Source organism: Acanthochromis polyacanthus, chromosome 20 (genome assembly GCF_021347895.1).
Source record: "Acanthochromis polyacanthus isolate Apoly-LR-REF ecotype Palm Island chromosome 20, KAUST_Apoly_ChrSc, whole genome shotgun sequence".
In the NCBI taxonomy this organism is placed as follows: Eukaryota; Metazoa; Chordata; class Actinopteri; family Pomacentridae; genus Acanthochromis; species Acanthochromis polyacanthus.
In genome coordinates, this window is record NC_067132.1 from 11132794 (window position 1) to 11153568 (window position 20775).

The 20775-nt window shown below is 43.0% G+C and overlaps 1 protein-coding gene across 5 annotated transcripts; it reads right to left on the bottom strand.

The window, feature by feature from the left end:
- Positions 1-402: 402 nt before the first annotated feature.
- Positions 403-20644, bottom strand: snx16 (sorting nexin 16). Of its 5 annotated transcripts, none has more exons than XM_022213942.2 (9): positions 20486-20644; positions 18532-19112; positions 17637-17723; positions 16156-16304; positions 15807-15876; positions 12649-12785; positions 11497-11619; positions 5118-5153; positions 403-3069 (listed from the first exon to the last, which is right to left on the bottom strand). In XM_022213942.2, the coding sequence occupies exons 2-8, from the start codon at positions 18952-18954 to the stop codon at positions 5138-5140; spliced, it is 1005 nt and encodes a 334-aa protein (XP_022069634.2). In that variant the 5' UTR covers positions 18955-19112; positions 20486-20644; the 3' UTR covers positions 403-3069; positions 5118-5137. The 5 variants fall into 5 exon arrangements, with proteins under 5 accessions (XP_022069634.2, XP_022069632.2, XP_022069629.2 ...); XM_022213940.2 differs by having other exon boundaries at positions 5118-5156; XM_022213941.2 differs by having other exon boundaries at positions 2946-3069; positions 5113-5153.
- Between the last annotated feature and the right edge of the window lie 131 nt (positions 20645-20775).

The window sequence follows — 20775 nt, forward strand, 5'->3', positions numbered from 1 at the left end:
AAGGTTCGCAATATAAAACACAAGCGGCATATAACTGAGAGTGCAGCAGAGCAATAAAATACAAGCCCAAAGCGAGAATCGTCCATATGGACAACAGATGACCTGCGAGAGCTTTCCTGATCACCCTGCTGAGGTGGAAGACCGTAAACGCTGACATCTGTGCGGGGAAAAGCTGATAAGCTACAAACATTGTAAAATTAAATCCCTGAAATTTGAAGCCCTGTGGACAAACTGCTCCCATGTGACTCCTATAAGTATTTGCTGCTCAGTATGAACACACGTAGTAGTATCTTCTTCAGGGAACTTCTCCATAAAGTTGCATTTTGGGGGGGTCCCAGCTGGAAAGAAGCATGGTGATGAAGAAATGACATCTTTAAAAGTGAGGAAGCAGGAAGCACACAGTCACTATATCACTCCATGTTTAATTGTGTGTGAATTAAATATTTCCTTTTTATAAACATCTCTGCTATATCATGTGTAACCGTATCTACAGTGTACATTTTCTAATTACTGAGTGAATTATCCCTTTAAGTCTGGGGCATTACTGGTGATACCAAATGTTATTCATATAAAGGTTTTATAGTGCAACTGTCGGTGTATTTCTGAACTAAGACTCCATATTAATTCATGTAATATTACAAAAAAAAGTCTATTCCAAGCAACATATACATAGGTGCATTATTTTAAACAGTATTTCCATCAGAGAGACATAGTGGATATGTTTCATGTTCGACACAAACCTATAAAGCTATTCAAACACATCAAAATCAAAGCTATTCAAGGCACTTAGACGAAAAGGAAATTTACATAAGATCTGAACACAACTCAAAAAAATAACATATTAAATCCAGTTGGGAACCCAGACAGCTTTAGTAATGGAAAAGGCATGTTTCTGTCTCAGGCCAAGTAGTAAAAACAACATCCTAGCAAACATTACAGGTTGCCACTCATCCATAAAGTGCATCACACAACCGTTTGCAGGCCGGTTTTTGAGATAATTCAGCAGCAGCTGTGGCGATCATACGCTTTGTTATCATCACAGCATGAAAATAACAGCTGGTCAGCACATACTACCACATGAGAAACCTCTCAAGTGCTAATTAGGTCTAAAAATATGGCTTTTGTGGATGATTTCTTTACCTGGTAACAGTCTTAATGCAGACACAGAGCCAACAAGGCTGGATCGTGTTTCTCAGTTACCTATGGCACCCAGTTCCTCCTGAAACATCAGTGCAGTGGTTTAACTTCTTATCTTTAATGGCCATTAAACCAAGGCTGTGTTGGTAAAAAGGAGTTCTAGTTTCACTCTTCTCTCAGAATTGCAGCCTGTTAGTCTACAGGTTTCAACCTCTGGATTAATTCAGGGATATAAGCACCACTGTGGAAACTTCCTTCTGCATTTCTTAACTGCAGTTGAGGTTTGTTTTAAAATAAATACATCCAGTCTCTTAAAGGGTACATTTCACTGAAATTACAAAACTTACTCTGAGGGGTATTTTATCATGTAGCTAGTTTTAGTTTAATCTGCTGGGATTTTAGGACTTCTGGTTCTCCAGTTTCTTCTGCAACCCAACTACAGGGGAGGGTAATTACACAAAACTGTTGCCCTCATAATTTTCACTGAAAACAATTAACATGTCAAATATTTTTTAACAAAATTCTATTCCCCTGATTTCTATCAGGACAGAAGCAGAACTCTTTGAAGTACATTTCAAAATCTTCAGCAGAAAAAAATAAAACTACACGGCCACACGTGTTGAGGTGAGTAGATAAGCAGATCTTTCTGCAAACTAAATCCACTGATCCTTTCATCATGCCTGTGTCATAAAAATAGTCCAGGTCCAATCTCCACCCTAACAGGAAAGGTGGTCTGTTAATGTAAATATTTATACAGCTAAACTAAAACACAATAATCAGTACCAAGAAGCAAACCATTTCTGTGTTATCCAGATGAATGTGTGTATATGCTGGAATGTGACGGGAAAATGGGAGGATTAGTGTGAACACTGACCATTGCGTGCCTTGGCTCTGTCTTTGAACAGTAAATTATAGACTTCAGTGTCACTCATAGGCCTTGGTTCACCACAAATCACACATAGCACTAAAAACATAAGGGAATGTAGGCTTTCAGATGCAAACTGTCTGACTTAAAGTGAAAACACATTGAAGTTTCACATGAAAGGAGGTCTGACTCTTACAGTGAGTGATAATGGCAGTACTAAGCAATGCAAACACAAAATGACCACTGTTTCTGTGATACCCACCTGGCTGCCAATGCTTATTCTGAATCCGACTTTTTATTGACCCAGACTTGTTTCTATAACCATACGGGGGTGTTTCTGTAGCTTGAGAAGATGGCTTCTTGTCACAAGTGAGGAGCCGTAAGGCAATGTAGATCTGCAGGAACTGATGAAATGACTGTCCAGGTTTTCTGTAGATTGTCACAATTTTGAAAGCCATCAAACCAGTGGCTTTATTTTTGGTTCAAGAAGCCAAACTTTGGCTTTGTGCCTCCAGGATCAACTTGATCCCGTCTAGCAGCCAGAGTAGGAGGTCCAAAGTTAACCTGGGGCCAAAACATTCCCATAAATTTGAAGAAAGATCAACCTAGTCTGAGGTTTTCATGGCCTTCGTTGTCTTCTGTCAGCGCCAGAGAAAATATCCCTTGACCCACAGAACAGCCTGTTCCAATATACAACCCTCCTAACTCTACACACAGATCTAGAAGGAAACGCTGAATCAGATCCAACTCCGATAATGAAAGGTGAAACAGCGGCTAGAATCTGAAAGGTGGAAAAACGCGATGTGATGGTGAGGAGGCAGTGGTGAAGTCAAAAAAAAGAATGAAAAAAAACTGAAAACGGGTACTGAGTAGCACTCCAGCATGTGAAATGTGGAGCGGTGTCGCAGGCGAGGAGGAAGAGGAAGATGAGGAGGACCACGGTTCGGCATTAGTGCTCCAGCTCCTTGTGGTAAAGCTGCGTGACCTGGATGACCGGAGGAGAGACGCTGAGTGACGGCCCGCACCAACATGCGGAGGATCGCACCGGCTGGATCTCACACCTGCCACTGAAGAGAGGGAATACGATCAGCACTTTGCATTTGGGCAAATTACATGGAATATGAGAAGTGTATAACTCAGACAACACCAAGCCCGACAGACTGAGAGAATCCAAGAGGAAAAGTAGAGGGGAGACACGAGAACAGCCCAATTTGTGAGCCATCCATGTGGGAAAGACAAAAAGTTAGTAATGCCAAAACGTCAGCGAGTTACAGTTACAAGTCCACTGAGAACAAACTGGAAGACAGGTGTTTTCTCTCTGACTCTCTGCCATCTGTCAGTGTGTAACTGATGAAGGCATCAGTCCCCTTACTTCTGGTCTCCATTCTTAAATCATACAAGCAGTCCAAACAAGTTGTGAGTTGCTGGAAGTTGTCAATGCAACAGATGGGGAGAGGAGGAAGAAAAACCTGAAATCCAAGAACCTACGACGCCCACACAGTGAGCACACATCACCATGTGAAGGAGAGCACTAACAGCATGTGTTAGTCAGAAATGATGCAGGGGTGCGGGGTGGTACAGCCAAAAGGTTCACAGAGCACAGCAGTACAACAGGTACACGCTGGGGGTGAAGTCAGTTTCAGGGCACTCATTTCAACAAGCAGAACTTTACTTGAGTGCCTGATATCTGGCCTGGTGTTGTGACACCTACACTACCGTTCAAGAAATGTCCTTATTCCTGAAAGAAAAGCCTTTTTTTCAATGAAGAAAACATTAAATGGAACAGAATCACTTTATTAATCCCTGAAGGGAAATTCAATGAAGAAAGATTTTAAATAAATCAGAAATAGAGAACAGACATTGTTAATGTGGTAAATGACTATTCTAGCTGGAAATGGTTGATTTTTAATGGAACATCTCCATAGGGGTACAGAGGAACATTTCCAGCAACCATCACTCCTGTGTTCTAATGCTACATTGTGTTAGCTAATGGTGTTTAAAGGCTCATTGATGATCAGAAAACTCTTGTGCAGTTATGTTAGCGCATGAATAAAAGTGTGAGTGTTCATAGAAAACATGGAATTGTCTGGATGGCCCAAACATTTGAACAGTAGTGTACTGGTTAAAATTATTGGGTGGCCAGCGATGCAGTTTCTTCAAATAAAAATGTCTGATCTAATTTTTCTAATTTGATTTTACGTCATTTCAAAAAAATATATTTGCATCCATTAGACAATGAACTTTAACCCTTTAAGCTTCAGTGTACCGCCGGCGGTACACCTACTAATTTGCATAGGAATTTCAGGAATGTCCGACGGGTGCAAACGCGATTATACAAACACTATACACCGATGGAAAGCTTAGATTCTCATGAATCCGCCGGTATAAACCACTTTCAGATGCGATTACCACAGCGGGTGAGAAAAACACATTTGTCCGACAAAAACAAATATTCATCCATCCGTTCTCTATACACGGCTTCAAAGCACACAGCGCGACTCACATTTCCGGGTTTATTATTACACACAAAAAAAAAGATTCCACAAAAAACGGCTATAATCCAACCTTTTACATCAGATGACACAAGCCAGGAAACTATTTTGTCCAAAACATGTCCTGAAGTCGGTATAAAATCCCCGAATCGGTCGTTTTCAAGGAAATGCACCTCCCGATGCGCGTCCAATATTCCCTGTATTTTTCGTAATTTTTTTTATTTAAAAATAGAATATTAGCGATTTTTTGTACTGAAAACGGCTGGAATTGACTGAAGCTTAAAGGGTTAAAGGATAGTTTTTTGTGAACTAGGTGTACTGAAAGTGACCTCACCCCGACCTTCATAAACATCCTGACCACAAGCACTTGAAAGATAGGTCTGGGTCTTTTTCAAGCATATTACTAACATGTAACATGTGCAGCTAGAGACACACACTTCACATGTGAGTAGATTAAGACGGACTTGAAAATAATCTGAGCCTATCCTTCAGTGCCCTGACAGTAGAAAACAGGACATCTTCAAAGAACAATCAACAACAGGATGCATGTTACTGAGAAGAAGGACATAAAATATAGTACACCATAAGGTTAGCCTGCTGAACTGATATTTGAAGTACCTCACATGTTATGGGGCTCTTTTTTTCAGATTGGGGCAGCACTGCTGTGAAATGTGAGGGTAAAAACAAACACAAGAAGGGAAAACATCTTTTAAAAAGCAAAATAAAAGGTGTAACTGTGATGAAAATAACAGCAGCGATAATGACATTTTCTTTACCCAATATTTTTACAGGTGTACACGCTCGTGACTCTTCCTTTAGAAGAACCAGAGAGTGGCAGGTTTACTCAAATGTGCGTTCAAGTTCAAAACTATTCCTCCCGTGTCAGGCTCAAATTCATTAATGAAAACTTTGGCTGAGGCTTGGTTTGTTATTAGAACAAACATAACCCCATTCAATAACCCGAAAACATGGTCAAATGCTTGAATAAACCTCAACATCTGGGAGGCAGTAAACACACAAAACTCTTAAAATGAAACAACAGCACTAAGCACTGCAGCACCATACCACCTGACTATGGCCAGGTTTTAGATTTTAATCTCTAGTCATTTTTTGTATTTTCTGGATTCAGGCTTTCTGTGAGGTATCGTAAAACTGCTGTTGTTGTTTAAGGTGGTGAGAATGTCAAATGGTTGACAGTGGAGTAGTTTTTTTGTCACTTTTGATTAAAGGTCCCAAATGTGGAAAATCCTTTTTTTTTTTTGGGGGGGGGGGGGGGGGGGGGTTGCGGTTGTAACAAACTTGAAGGTGTGCTCACATATACGGGGGGTTCTTGGTTTACGACATCCTTGACCTTTGGAGTTTCGTCGTTATGTCAGAACTGGTTAAGGGCGGGTCCTTGGTTTAAGACATACAGCATTTTGTTGGACCTGGTTACATTCGCCAGCTGCTCCGCTAGCTGGTGAGCAGAGCAGACGAATACGACGTCACATGGTGCTATAAGACATTTGCCAGTTGTACGCCACCTTAGATTGTGTTACACTCACTAACGTTTCGCCCTTTATTATGGCTCTCAAGCCCAAGTCAGATTCCTCTGATGGCAGTGCTTTGAAGTAAAGGAAAGCATCTCCATGGAGGTGAAACTAGATATAATAATAAACACTGAAGTTGTAAAAACAGTGCAACATATTCTGTTACCTTCTTTTAAAATGACTCATACATGTATGAAAGTCACTGGAATTCCTGACTTTTCAGAAGAACTGATCAATATTGTGATGCGTGTAACAGCTTTGTTTCCATTTTCACTGGAGTTCCGATTTAGAACGAAAATGGAACGTAACTCCAATTTATGTCAAATATCCGTTTGTACTGTGTTTTAATACAGCTGAATTTCAAATAAACATGTTCTCATTCATACACTACCGTTCAAAAGGGGGTCTATTAGAAACTTCTTTATTTCTGAAACAAAAGCAGTTTTTTCTATGAAGATAACATTAAATGAATCAGGAATAATTTAATGTTAATGTGGCTTTTAATATGGTAAATAACTATTCTAGCTGGAAGTGGCTGATTTTTAATGGAATATCTCTATAGGGGTACAGAGTAGGGATGTACCAGTCCGATACTCATTATCGGTATCGGACCCCGATACGCCTATTTTTGGAAACTTGGGTGGTATCGGCTTTAGTCACGGTATCGAGTCGATGTCGTTTTTCAGCGCCGTCACACTTTACGGCAGTTGCAGCATGTCCGCTGTTTGGGATTACTTCTCCCTTCAAACCAACGACAGTCCAACAGTGTCTTGCAATGTTTGCAAAAAGGACATTTCTTGAGGAGGCAGCAGCAGGGCGCACTTTAATACAACAAATACGATCAGACATTTACAAAGAAGTCACCCCACGGAGTTTGGGATATATAAGGTAAAGACAGCGAAGCCACAGCAACAAACTTTGGTGGAGGTGTTTCAAAGAAGAGAAAAGCTACCTCGAAACAGCGAGAAGTCCAGGAAATTAACAGAAAAGATTGTCGAATTCATTGCACTGGACGACCAACCTCTTTCCATGGTGGAAAACAAAGGATTTCGTCGCCTGATGGTCTTTGTAGAGCACTATCTGACGGATGCGGCATTACCGGAGCTACACGAGAGGGTTTGTGAACGCATCCGATCCCTCATAGCTGATGCAAGCAGCATTTCCTTTATAACAGACATTTGGAGCTCTGATGTGTGCCCAATGTCTCTGTTAAAGGCAATATGGAGGATGTTTTTTTTTTGTTTAATTTGTCTGATTCACATAAAATGAATATACTGACCTTTAGTGGACTTGTATGTATGGTTTCTAAAAAAAATAAAAAAATTTAAAAAAAAATAACTGTGGACATGGCAGGACCTGAAAAACATCAGCCAATCATTGCGCTCGGACCGAGGCGTTTGGTTTGCTCCCTTTCCTGTCAATCAAAAATCTTCCGGCTCAGGCCTAGTTACGTAGATTACATACGCCTAGGACTTACGTGTTTTGTGTATGTGTTGCTTTGGTATAGCTTCGTAGTTAGCTGGCGACTTGTTTTGCTCATCTTTTTTTTACATGATGGCAAATAAAGATCCAGGGGGACCCAGCCGTAAAAGAAAGGCATTTTTTGAAAATAAAAGACAACTGGATCGCGAGAATGCAAAAACAAAAGTGATTATAGGCGAGTCATTTGGGCGATGGCGTCAGCTCAAGCAACAAATGGACCTAAAGACAGATGCCTTGATTGCTAAATTCCTTCTGGACAGGTAAAATGTATTATTGTATTATACTGCGGCTGTAGGCAACTTCACGATTCCTACTCAAGTTTCTGGAGGGGGGCGTTTCTTCGTAAATGTTAAGAGGGGGGATGTTAGAGGGGGGTGAGGGAGAGGTTGTATGTGTGCATGCTACGTTCAAAGTCGTAGGAAATTAAATCTCCTCTAATGCCTTTAAGTCTTACTGCACACTGGATTGACACCTCTTTTAACCCCGTTAATGTTGTGCTGCATGCTAACGAGTTCCGTGGCTCACACACAACTGAACATGTGAAAGAAGTTATTGAGAAAATGTTGAAAATACAGAAAGAACGAGCGCATGTGGTTTTAAGAGACAACGCCAGCAACATGCACAAAGCCATGGATGAAATGGGGGTGCGGAGCCTGGGCTGTGTTGCACACACGCTGCACCTCATCGTACACGAGGGTTTACTGTCACAGTGCAGCGTGAATGACACTTTGGTCACTGCCAGGAAAATTGTGGGTCATTTCAAGCATTCACCCCTAGCCTACTCACGCCTGGAGGACATTCAGACTGACCTTAAAATGCCCACAAAACGTCTGCAGCAGGATGTGCAAGTGAGATGGAACAGCACTCTGTACATGCTTCAAAGCCTCCTGAAGCAAAAACGTCCCCTCAGTGGCTATGCAGGCGAGCACAGCCTACCCTCTACTCTGAGCAAACCAGTGGATGTTAGCAGAGAAGACTGCAACTGTCCTGGCCCCATTTGATGAGGTTACAAAGTCAGTGAGTGCAGAGACGGCAACATGTGCTGATGTGATACTTGCCATCACAGTGCTGCAGCGAGTTCTGTCTCGAGAAGACGAAAGTGACGCAGGAATCAAAACCATGAAGAGCACTCTCCTCGAGGCTGTAAACAGGCGCTTCTCCTATGTTGAGACGGAGCCACTGTACTACATCGCCACTTTGGTGGTCCCAAGATACAAAGACAGGCAAGTCTTTTAACATTTATTTTGCCAAAATTATTTTATTACCAAGGGTATAATTTGTGTGAGTTAATGATTATTTGTAATATTTCTAGGTATTTCACAAGTGCAGCCAACCTGAAAAGTGCCAAAGCCTCACTCCTAGAGACTGTGGAGAAGGTCTGCAGAGTCAGCAGTGAGCCAGCAAGTCCAACCCATGTGCAAGACCAGCGGAGGCAAGCAACAAACTGAGAAACGTGTTTGATGAAATTTTGGAAGAAAGTGAGGTTGAAACGAGATGTGGCACCTCATCTTCAGTTGTCACTAAAGTGCACAGCCACTTCTCTGAACAAACCATCCCCAGGTCAGTCAGTCCACTGGAATACTGGAGGGCGCATGCTACACAAAAACCCTCTCTGGCTGCTGTTGCCACCAAGTTCCTCTCTGCCCCTTGCACAAGTGTTGACAGTGAGAGACTTTTCAGTGCTACCTCAAATGTACTGGATGAGAAGCGAAACCATTTATTATGGCGTCAAATTTGGGTCAAAAGTCGCACGCGTGCAACACTCTCTCGCGCGAAACACGTACCCCGCGCGAGCGGAAAAAAGTCTCCACGGGCGCAAAAAACACTCTGCGCGCGCGTGGCAATGTCTCCGCGCGCGAGGAGCCTCTTACGCGCGTGGAGACATTGCTACTCATCCGTGTATGGTGCCATAATTATCTGTGAGCTCTGATTTACGCGCACGGGGAGAAGACTTTTGACCCTTTGTGGGCGGATACCAGTGCTCACCACAACCTCCCTATGATTGGCTGTCTGCGACAGCAAGAACTCACCCCCCACGTGGGCACAGTCGGCTGGAGCCCCTTTGATGTTGCTGCCGCTGTTCTGCAGCTCCGCGGAACACACACAGAACCGAGCCCGGATCTCCAACTGCCGGTGGGTGAGTGTCTCCACGTATTTCTGGCTCTAAACGGGGGGCTGTCAGCCTTTAGTACAGCGATTAGACGTTAGTTAGCTCCATTGCTAACGGCAGTTACCCAGGTGGACTGACCGGAATCGGCCCAGAAGCCCAGCGTGTCTACTCCAGTGATTCTGACAGGGAGTTTAAGAGTGATTCTATAATTAGGGGTACATTTCAAGTCCATGGGGTGTAGACACGCTGGGCTTCTGGGCCGATTCTGGTCAGTCCACCTGGGTAACTGCCGTTAGCAATGGAGAAACTTCGCTGTACTAAAGGCTGACAGCCCCGCAATGGAGCACTGAGACCTCCCGTTAAGGGGCAGAAATACGTGGAGACACTCACCCACCGGCAGTTGGAGATCCGGGCTCGGTTCTGTGTGTGTTCGGCAGAGCTGCAGAACAGCGGCAGCAGCATCAAAGGGGCTCCAGCCGACTGTGTCATTTCCTCTCTTGTATACAGTGGCATCCCACGTGGGGGGGTGAGTTCTTGCTGTCACAGACAGCCAATCATAAGGAGGTTGTGGCGAGCACTGGTATCCGCCCACAAAGGGTCAAAAGTCTTCTTCACGGATAATTATGGCACCATACACGGACGAGTAGCAATGTCTCCACGCACGTAAGAGGCTCCTCGCGCGCGGAGAGATTGCCACGCGAGCGCAGAGTGTTTTTTGCACCCGTGGAGACTTTTTTCCGCTCGCGCGGGGTACGTGTTGCGCGCGCGACTTTTGACCCAAATTTGACGCAACAGTTTATCTGCAGACTTGACAGAGAAGCTTGTCTTCATTAACCCTTTGATGCACAACACACAGACACCCCTTCTAATGCACAACATGGGTCAAAAATGACCCGCATTCATTTTTAGGGTTATTTACAGGGGAACTTCGTTTTTTTTCCAACCTGGGGTCATTCCATATATGTGAGTGATGGAGAAATGAATTTTCGACATAGCTCCAGTATTTAGCCAGACAGGCAGCTTTGCAGCTCAGCTAGCGAAAAGTATGGGGCGACTTGCCCCCCCACCCCGCGTCAAAGTCCACCCTAACGTGCTTTTTTCCCCACACTGACCAGCTCAGATAGTCTCAACGTGTGTCCCACAACATACTAGAGATGAGAAGTGAACGAAAACCTCCACATTACCAGGTGATCGCTATTTGTTGTGGTCTGTATCCAAAACTCAGGATGCTAGAAAGCAAATCTCGTTCCGAAATCGCGCGATAGCTCGCACCAAAACACCGGTTTTGGCGGTACAGGCCAGACCAAGAAAACCCCCCACTGTCCAGAACCTATAAATCAAGGTCACTACTATAGATGGCTAACAAACCATAGTTTTTTTTAAACTAAAGTGAAGAGAAATCCCTATTTTTAGAGCAGACAAGCCTTGATTTTCTATTTGTGTGTGATCATATTTTGGCAGGAGGTCTCCAGGTTTTTTAGTCTTCATCTGCCTGAATTGCTAAGAAGAACTGAAAAAAAATGCTGTCAAGGACAGTTTGTTAACCTGATTGGAGGAAGCAAAGGTTTTCTGCTCCTTCAGATGATGCATGTTCAGCATTCTACCTTCACCATTGAACACTGCCCTCGACCCTTGAGCCACTTTTTAAAGGTATTAGGAAATTAGCTCGGGGTTTGGCAGCAAAAACAGAGTGAGAAAATATTTGGTATCATTTAGCATACATGAAACAGAGCCAACAGAGATTTACTTGAGAAGGCTAAATTAATTATTTATAGTTCTTTAATTACTGTTTTGTTAAACGTGGTTGTGTGTGTTGTTCGTATCTACTACAACCCATCTGCTCCAGCATTGTACTTTTGTGTGGATTTGTGTGTCTTTTACCCCGTGTCGTCAGACATGTCCTGATCAGCCTCTGCAGCGGATGATTCCACGTCCACATCTGCACTGCTTTCACTGCCCTGAGCTGAAAAACCAAACGGAGACTCGGGGCTCACACACTCACCACTGACACACACACACACACACACAAGCAACTGGTTCTTAGTGACATCGTGATCATTTTTCATGTTGCTCATCCTACTGCAGCATTGATAAAGCACATTGTATGATTTGAAGCTGTGACTTGTATTCATGTCATTTGCATCATATGTGCGTCTACAATGGTTGCTAACAATTACTGGGTAATAGTTAATCAAGAACTTTTTTTCATGAACCAATTAAACTGCCAGAAAAGGTATTGTGTAACTGCTGTAGTGTCTTGTTGCACCACCAAGTGGAGCTTTTTGTTTGATGAGGTGAAGTTACAGGTGTGTTTGCTGACTACCTGTGGCCCTCACATGCACCTCCCTGGTGTCTATTTGCTAAATATGGCAGTCAAGCTGAGGATGTCTGCTCATGCTAACGCTAAGCTAGGATGTTCAAATGTTAACACAAGCTGGCAGCTGAGTGTCTGTCGATGCTAATAATGTCAATGTTCAGCAGCAGCAGGACTTCGATCACAGGCTTCCAACAGCTTTCAAATTAAAAAGATGTTGTGTATAAATAAATTTTATTTGTGACCATAAACACTGACAAATTTGTTGGACTAATAAAGTTTCTACAACAGTATTTGTCGATACCTATTCTAGCTGAGCGGCTGTTTTCAGTACATCAGGATTGATTTGATATAAAATCTTCTGTGGCGATATAAAAGTTGCAGGTTATTCGCTGTGGAAGACAGCAGCTCATTCGCTGTGTTTAATACTTATTGGCTGAGTCAACGACGAAGAATTTAAAATGAACCCATCATTTGTTATATAATTTGGAATTAAAATAACCAAGTATTTACTTCATCTGTTCTTCAAATTTCCTGATACACCAATTTTGTGGAGATATCATTTAAAATATGGTTGTATTTGCACATTGAAAAACATCAGCTGTATTTTTTTTAACTTCAAAATGGTTTGAAATTTGCATCCCTAGTCTTTACCATTAATCCCACCTCTTGTACCTGAGTGAGTGTGTGTGTGTGTACATTTGTGTCTGCCTACTGACTTGATGTGCTTCTCTAGTACTAGGATCGCCTGTTCCCTCTCCGCCAGCCTCCTTTTCAGTGATGCAATCTCTTTCTGCTTCTCAAGCAGCTCCTTCTGGAGACGATAGTTGCTCTCTTCTAGAGTCTCACAGAACGCCTGGAGGGAGAGAGAAAAAACAACAGAAAATATTTAATAAATATCCCCAATTTTGTTAATGTTGTTGATAGACAACAGAAGAAGACAGGAACTGCATTTTTAGACGCAAGTGTCAACTAGTAAATGTAAAAAACTGTGCAGTTACTTTAAGTCATTTCTAAAAATCTATAATCAAACAGTTTCAAACATACGTAGGTTTGAAGTGTCTGAATTAAAGAAAAAAAAACTCCAGGTTAAATTTGGTGGGTTGTTTTACCAGGGCAGCCACATGGGACAGAACAAGCTGTGACATCTATGTCAGAAGTTGTACATTTATGTAATAACGGCAAGTCTGTGTTTGTCATTAATACCATCAACCTACTTCATATCTTTGTCAAAAGAACAGGGTGTCTTTTTCAGCTTTGAGTTTAGAGTGTAAATAGGACACCTGAGCTTTCGTGCTGACTTAAAATACTTTATATCTTAGGTTATTTTGCAAAGACTTTAAAATGTAAGTGTTTAGAGATGCCCTAACAACACCCATACAAGTGTTCAGAGAAACAGACTTTATTAAAAACCCAGGACCATATTAATGCCCCAAGGTAGCAACTGCATGCTAACTAAGCTGACTCCACAGGCTTCTTTCCCACTCATCTCTCCCCCCTTTCCCCCCTTTCCTGTGCATGAGCATGTATGCCTGGTTCAGGCCACTTCGTTCGTTTCCTACTACAGAGCCAGGACTGTGCACATACCCTACAATTTTCTTTCTTTTCAGGACGCACACAGAGTGGACAGCTAGCACACCATGAGGAGACATTCATTAAATTTGACATTAAGTGCACTGGAATAGAAGCGAACACTCCGCCTTTAACAAGAACTTCCTGCTACAGGAAAAACTTGTTCGGTTCCCAGAGCAACAGCAATAATAGCTAGTACCCTTTCCAACTAAAAACAGAAGCATTTTTCAGAAAATGCCTTAAAGTAACATGGAAATGTCACATAAAGTCCATGCAACTGTATGGAAAAGAAGCAAATACAACCTTGCAGGAAACACATTAAAATGAGCTTCTTCACACACTTGTCACTACAGGCTTTATGTTACTTCATATTACATGAATATATATATAGCCTCATGGGCTGTAGGGTCACCTCAAAAGCTTCAGATTTCAGATTTGAGGTATGCCTTGGATCTTTGTCCTCGAACCTGGCATCGTTCCATTTCACCTTCTTCACTGACTGCCTGACATTTGCATCCATAGTTTGTGACATTTGTTGGAATCCATCCCATCTTCCCTGAATCCATGCAACTCCTCCTATAACCCCAAAGCAGAACGCTTCCATTCCTCATCATGAACAGTATGCATGATGTTCTTTTCATCAAATGCTGCTCCCTTTTTTCCTCCAATCACAAATTTGGATTTTTAACTTTACCTAGAATTAACACTGTGGCGACGGGCGTGGGAGAGCTCAGCTGCAGGGGAGAGAGGTGTGGAGGAGAGCATGGAAGCAGCGTCAAGGTAATTGGCACAGGTGATGGTAATTGGCTGACCTAATTATGCCTGCAGTAGCAGCCGGAGCGGAGGATAAAAGCCGGGCGGACAGAGAGACAGAGCAGAGGCTGCATGGACTGAGGAGCAGCGGAGAGACAGCGGAGGCTGCATAACTGTGGGACAGCGGAGACCGTGGGAACTGAGAGGCAGCGGAGGCTGCGCACCGGGCTGCGGAGAACTTTAAGTAGTACAGTAATAAACAATATTCCCTCGACAACCAGGGCGTGTGTGTATTAAGTGGACCCACGGACAGCGAACCTGTCACAAACACTTATTTCCAAAATGACTGATGTGTCCAGATGTTGACTTTTGTGATGAGGTTGCAGGTAGACTTTCCTTCTAATGACTATTCCATGTTGAGTTCCTTTGTGCATTAAGAGGAGTGCACCGCCACTCTTGATTGAGTCCTCTTTTTGCAGGTCCTTTTCAGTGGATGTGGAGCTGTTTTACAGCAGAACATTTCTTTGTCTTTGCTTCCACTGCCACCCTGAACTACCATTTGCAAAATGAGATTTCAGACAGTGGAAATCACAAGCAGGAAGACACTTGCTAACTTTTTATAGCCCTCTGCAGCAGATATCAATCATCCTAACTTTAGATCCTCAGCCTGCTGCTTTGAGGAACTTATGGATGTGGGTTTTTGGACAAAGTGTGACGAGTCAGAATTTGTCAAGCTAACATTTCTTTTCTCTGCCAAGGCTACTCAGTTGTATGATTTCCGATGGGTATGTCCCAATAAGTCTGCAGTGGTGGATTTGTAGTAGGATCACAATCATGTGATCGTCGGCAGGCAGCTGACGTTGCATTCACTTCTTGTCATAATTACAGTGATGTCATGTCTATCTCGCAATGATACAGAAATCTTTAACAAATCCGTGGATCCAGACTACAAACTGCATCACCGCCAAAATCTGATGACTTGGTCCTTGTGTCATTTCAGACTTTCCCTGAAAATTTCATCCAAATCCGTTTTTGAATAATGTAGCAAATGGACAAACAGATCAACAGACGAACGTATGCCAAGCGTCACATCTCCGCTGAGACTTCACCTCCTTGGCAGAGCACTAAGTTTATTAGGGATGGTAGGGGTGAAGGATATGAGGCCTCCACAAGTAGCCAAGCAACTAAACAAAATGAAATGTTGATGTTCTCGAACTCCAGCAAACATCGTGTAAATCCTATCTTGACATTTTACCACTTGGTGTGGATCAGTGGTATACTATGACTACATGTGCATGACAGGGTATTACATTACACACTTGCAGTCATGTGTGTCCTATGTCTGAGCACAACAAACAAAATGGAGAGTCACTGATAGAAAAACCGCTCCATAGCTCCAATAACTCCACAGGGCACCTTCATGATTTGAGGGAAACCGTTGCTCCAGAGCTTGTATTTGCATCACTTCAAAGAACTTAATGTGCCCAGGTGTTTCCGATGTTCTGCACACAACTGTGAGCTCACACGCTTTAACATGTATATGCAGACTTACCCTGCTCTCCTCCAGACTATCGAAAGGCCCAGGCGGGTCATCAAGACACAGAAACTCTCTCACTGCCAGGCTGCCAAAGAGAACCAATAATGATGTCTAAGTTTGTGTGTGTGTGTGTGATTGTCGTTTAGAACAGACCTGTGTGCTCAATAATGCAATAAAAAAATACTTAATGAACACTATATAACAGCCTCACTCTGGTATCAGCTATTTATCTGGTAACCTAATAACAGTGACGTGGCCAAGACAACATAAAGGCTTCAGATAAAGGTCTCAGCATGCACACACACAAAAAATGTCACAATAACTGCATTTTTGAGTTTAAAAACACTGCATAGCTGTCACATACCAGTTGGCGATGTCCTTGTGTGCAACCAAGTTTTGCAAAAAAGCCTGCAGTCCCAACTGTCTGTCTTCCAGGAAGTCGCTGTCATAGTTATCCTTGAACCAGCGTTTAGGAGGCAGCGAGAGGCGAAAGCCTGGAAACATGTCTTTCAGCTAGAACACACACACACACACACACACACACACACACACACACACACACACACACACACACACACACACACACACACACACACACACACACACACACACACACACACACACACACACACACACACACACACACACACACACACACACACACACACACACACACACACACACACACACACACACACACACACACACACACACACACACACACACACACACACACACACACACACACGATCATGTCTACAAACACCTCTGGCAGTTTTTTTCACTGCAGTCAGTGTTTAAGACAACTCAAGGTTAATGATTTTCAGTGACAGCTGCTACTCCATAAAGCTCACACTTAACTTCTGCATGTCTTCTGCAATAAAAACACAACTACATATTTGAAACTACAACACAGTCAGTGTAGCTCGGCTAAAATAGTATTTCCAAGTGTGAAAATCAGCTGTACCAGAAAACGTGGGCTGAGGCAGTCTCCTTTGCTCATTTAGATGAGATTCTTTCAGCCAGTATATGTGCAATGGTGCAATCATGCTTCATTAATAAAAGTATTTTTTAACACTTTTTTTTTTTACTTTTATCAAAAAAATGCACCTCATATGATTTGAATATTGCCATTGTCCATACGGTGGTTTCAGTATAATATTCTGATATTAGCTTTGATAATAATTGGTTGGCTTGTTGTTAGCCCTTTTTTGTACAAATATGTAAAACATTTTTATAAGGGCTCCATAAACAACAATTTAAAATAATCACTGTAGAATTAAAGACAAATCCTTTAAATATTTGTGACCTGGAGCCACAGTTATTACAATACACTTGAAATTGGCAGATTTCCGAACAGCTGATCAACGAGCCTCTGCAGCTACTAACACAGCATGACTGTTACAGCTGTCTGTGGAAAAGCCACAGGAATGGAGGAGAGGAAGTCCACACCTCTTAACTCGTTCTCCTTGTTGAATGTAGGGCGTTCCCATCTCCTGTGCTACCGTTATTGTTGCTTAAGATTACGGTTTCTGAACTTACAACATGCAGGATCATAGCTTTATATTTGCCCCCTTTTGTAATCTGTGACCAAACTGTCCTTCCCAAAACCACGAGAGACTCATTCTCCTACTTGGCTCAGGCTCATGGGCTGTTTGGGAACAGTAAGCTTCTTTGTGCAGCTCTAATCACTTCCACAAAGCACCCAGAAACAAAAGGAAGCAAATGGCTGATAGTCGAAACCGTGTAGATACGTGAAAGGATGATGACAAATCGGAGCTTCATGTTGGGTTCAGATTTGGCGCTGTCTTTATAACAACGAGACATGAACACACCCAAACACACCTTGTCATTGAGCCTGGAGAAGTCTGTGTACCTTCTAAAAACAACCCAGCTCTCATCTGGAGTCTTCTTCACCAGGATCTTATATACCTGCAGCAGAGAAAATAATCTTAAGTTCCAAAGTATAGCAGTATTGCACTTTAATATCAAACAAAGCAACACACTGAAGGCTTAACTAAAGAGCAAACTCGGCACGCAAACCTGGATCTTTTTGTGCAGCCCTGTTTTGTGATACAGCAAAATGTAAATGATTCCTGTTATACTCCTATACATGCCACAATTTGCCGACATTTGAAAAGCACAGCCCCACTTGTCTCATGTCATGTCTCACTTGTCCATCCATTCTCTATACACCGCTTTATCCTCACTAGGGTCGCGGGGGGTGCTGGAGCCTATCCCAGGTGACTCAGACAAAGGCAGGGGACACCCTGGACAGGTCGCCAGTCTGTCACAGGGCTACATATACAGACAAACAATCACACTCACATTCACACCTACGGACAATTTAGAGTTATCAATTAACCTCAGCATGTTTTTGGACTGTGGGAGGAAGTCGGAGTACCCGGAGAAAACCCACGCATGCACAGGGAGAACATGCAAACTCCATGCAGAAAGATCCCAGGCCCAGGCCGGGATTTGAACCGGGGATCTTCTTGCTGCAAGGCGAAAGTGCTAACCACTAGCCCACTGTGCAGCCCTGTCTCACTTGTCAAGTAGATAATTTGTAAACAAATAAAAAAAGAGTGTGCTGAATAAATGTTGACATTAGGCTTACAGGCCCATCCCATTTGCTAAACTGTTGTTCTGGCAAGACAAACCGATGAATAGGTTCACATGCTGTCACAATGGTAAAACTGTCATGATGTCATATAAACCAGTTTGTTTTCTAGGTGCATACCGTGAACTTGGCCCTCTCCTCCATGACCTCATACCCCAGCACCGTGGGCGTGATAGGCCTCTCCTCAATTTGCTGGCTGCCAGCAGGATCTGATATGGAGCGAGGGCAGCTTGAGTACTCCACAGAGGGCTCCAGTGTCCCGTTTACCCGAGAGCGTGTCACAGGGCTTTGGAGGGGCGGCGGCGTCCGGCTGCGTCCGGCTCTGTCTACGCAGCGAGACGGACGCTGGGAACCCAAGCCGCCACATTCTCTTCCTCTTCCTCCATGGTCCTCCCCGGCCATCCTGATGATAGAGGACGAGGACTCCGAGCTGCTGGAGACGCTCCCTAGTGAAGAAGCTCGCTGTGGTCGTCTCAGCTTGTTGCTACCACCTGACAGGGCTCTGTCCATGGGCACAGGGACAGGCACAAAGGGTGATGCCATCTTCCTGAGTTCTGTGTTCCTGCCCCCCCACCGCAGTAGTCAACAAGGCTTTTTCCACACCAACGCTGAATTTGCCTCCTTCCTTCAGTTGTGTTGAGTGATTTTGGAGTCTCACAGTGAAGTTTAGCCTGAAGGGGCTTACATTGACTCTACAGACCCTGTACAAAAGAGGAAGAAGAATAATTTAGTGTAAGACTGTATTCAAGATTATTTGAATTTAGTTCAAATTATATGAAATAATTCATTCTCTAAATCTTCCCTGGTTTCCACAAATGTGCCATGAAGAAACATCACCCTTTGATGCCAGACTGTAGAGGCAGATAAATTATTGACAGCAGCCATATGTCATTCATAATTTATGAATTTGTATATCATGTGTAAAATCCATTATAGAAAAAAAGGATTCAAAGATGGACAGATACTTAATGTATCAATTGATTTGCTTTTAAGTCTGACTCATGCCAGTGAAATGCTGGAAAAAAAAAAGAGAGATGATGCTTTTATTTAAGATGAGGAAGGAAGAGGCTGCATGCTGGTTTTAGTGGTTGAGAAAGGGGTGTAAAATCGATTTCTGTTCAGACTGAGATCAGCAGCAACCTGTCAAACGAGTTCATGTTTATTCTGCACAAGTGGAGCGGAATGAAACCAGCCCTTATCATGAATACGAATTAAAATCCAACTGGAAGGCTCAAACGCACATTTTACTGAGGGTATAGGATGTACAAACATGCCAACATGTTGTCGAAAATCCGCAGGGAAGAAGCAGAAAAACACCTTAAGGTACAGGTGGTAGAAGTTAACAAATGACATGTTATTTGTGGCTCATGCTGTTCACTCACTCCTCACTGAGTGGTGTAGTTATTTAGGTGAAAAATGACGAAAGATCTGGAAGTGAAGCCAGAGTGACAACAACACACTGGCCCGCTTCGTACTACTACTAAACCACATTTGTAAAGTGAAGTGGTTAACTGTGGCTTTTAGAAGGTCAAGTTAGCAAACAAGCTAACGTCCCTGTCTGAGCAGTTCACTCACGTTGTCTTACCTTTACCTTTATCCACAACTGGGGGTCACAATGACAGAGACATGAATACGACAATAACACAATATAGAAAACACCGCTGGTTTGCCTGGAGGTGACATTAAAAATATAAATTTCACCCTGACAGCAAGCTAAAGCTAACGCTAGCTAACACTTACTAGTTACAGTTAGTTGCTATGACCAACAATCCAAACAAAGTGGGCTAACTCAAATGTTATCGAAATAACAGCAGGTTTTAATAATAATCTCATTGCCGAATCGCGTAGGAATTCCTTAAACTTAATTACCTGTCATTTTTTACTTTATTCGAAGCACTTTGTCGACAATAGTTGAGGTAACGCTTGAACGGTACATTTTTGAACAGCGTCTTGCGTATGCACCATCCCGGTAGGAGACACTGGGATATAAAGCTCTCACATTACGTTAGCTAGCAAGCTACAACAGACAGCCTGCGAGGACAAAGATTAGATGGTGAAAGGGACTTTGTCTTACCTTAGGAGTCCAGATATCCTTCCCTCTCTCGGTATATTATTTTACTGTCCACATGAAGCCCTAAATGTCTGATTGTCCCGTTGCTGTTTATCCACTACCCTCCTCCTGTGCCCTTTTCATGTTAACATGCTTGAACTCAAACCACAACGGCAGCAATACTTCAGGACGACACGAGAGGGCGCTGCAACACATGTCATATTACACCCAATGCAACGCAGCTGCAGAAAAGGTCGTGTTTATTGACATAGCTGGATTAGATTAGTAGCGATTATTACTGCATCTAACCACTA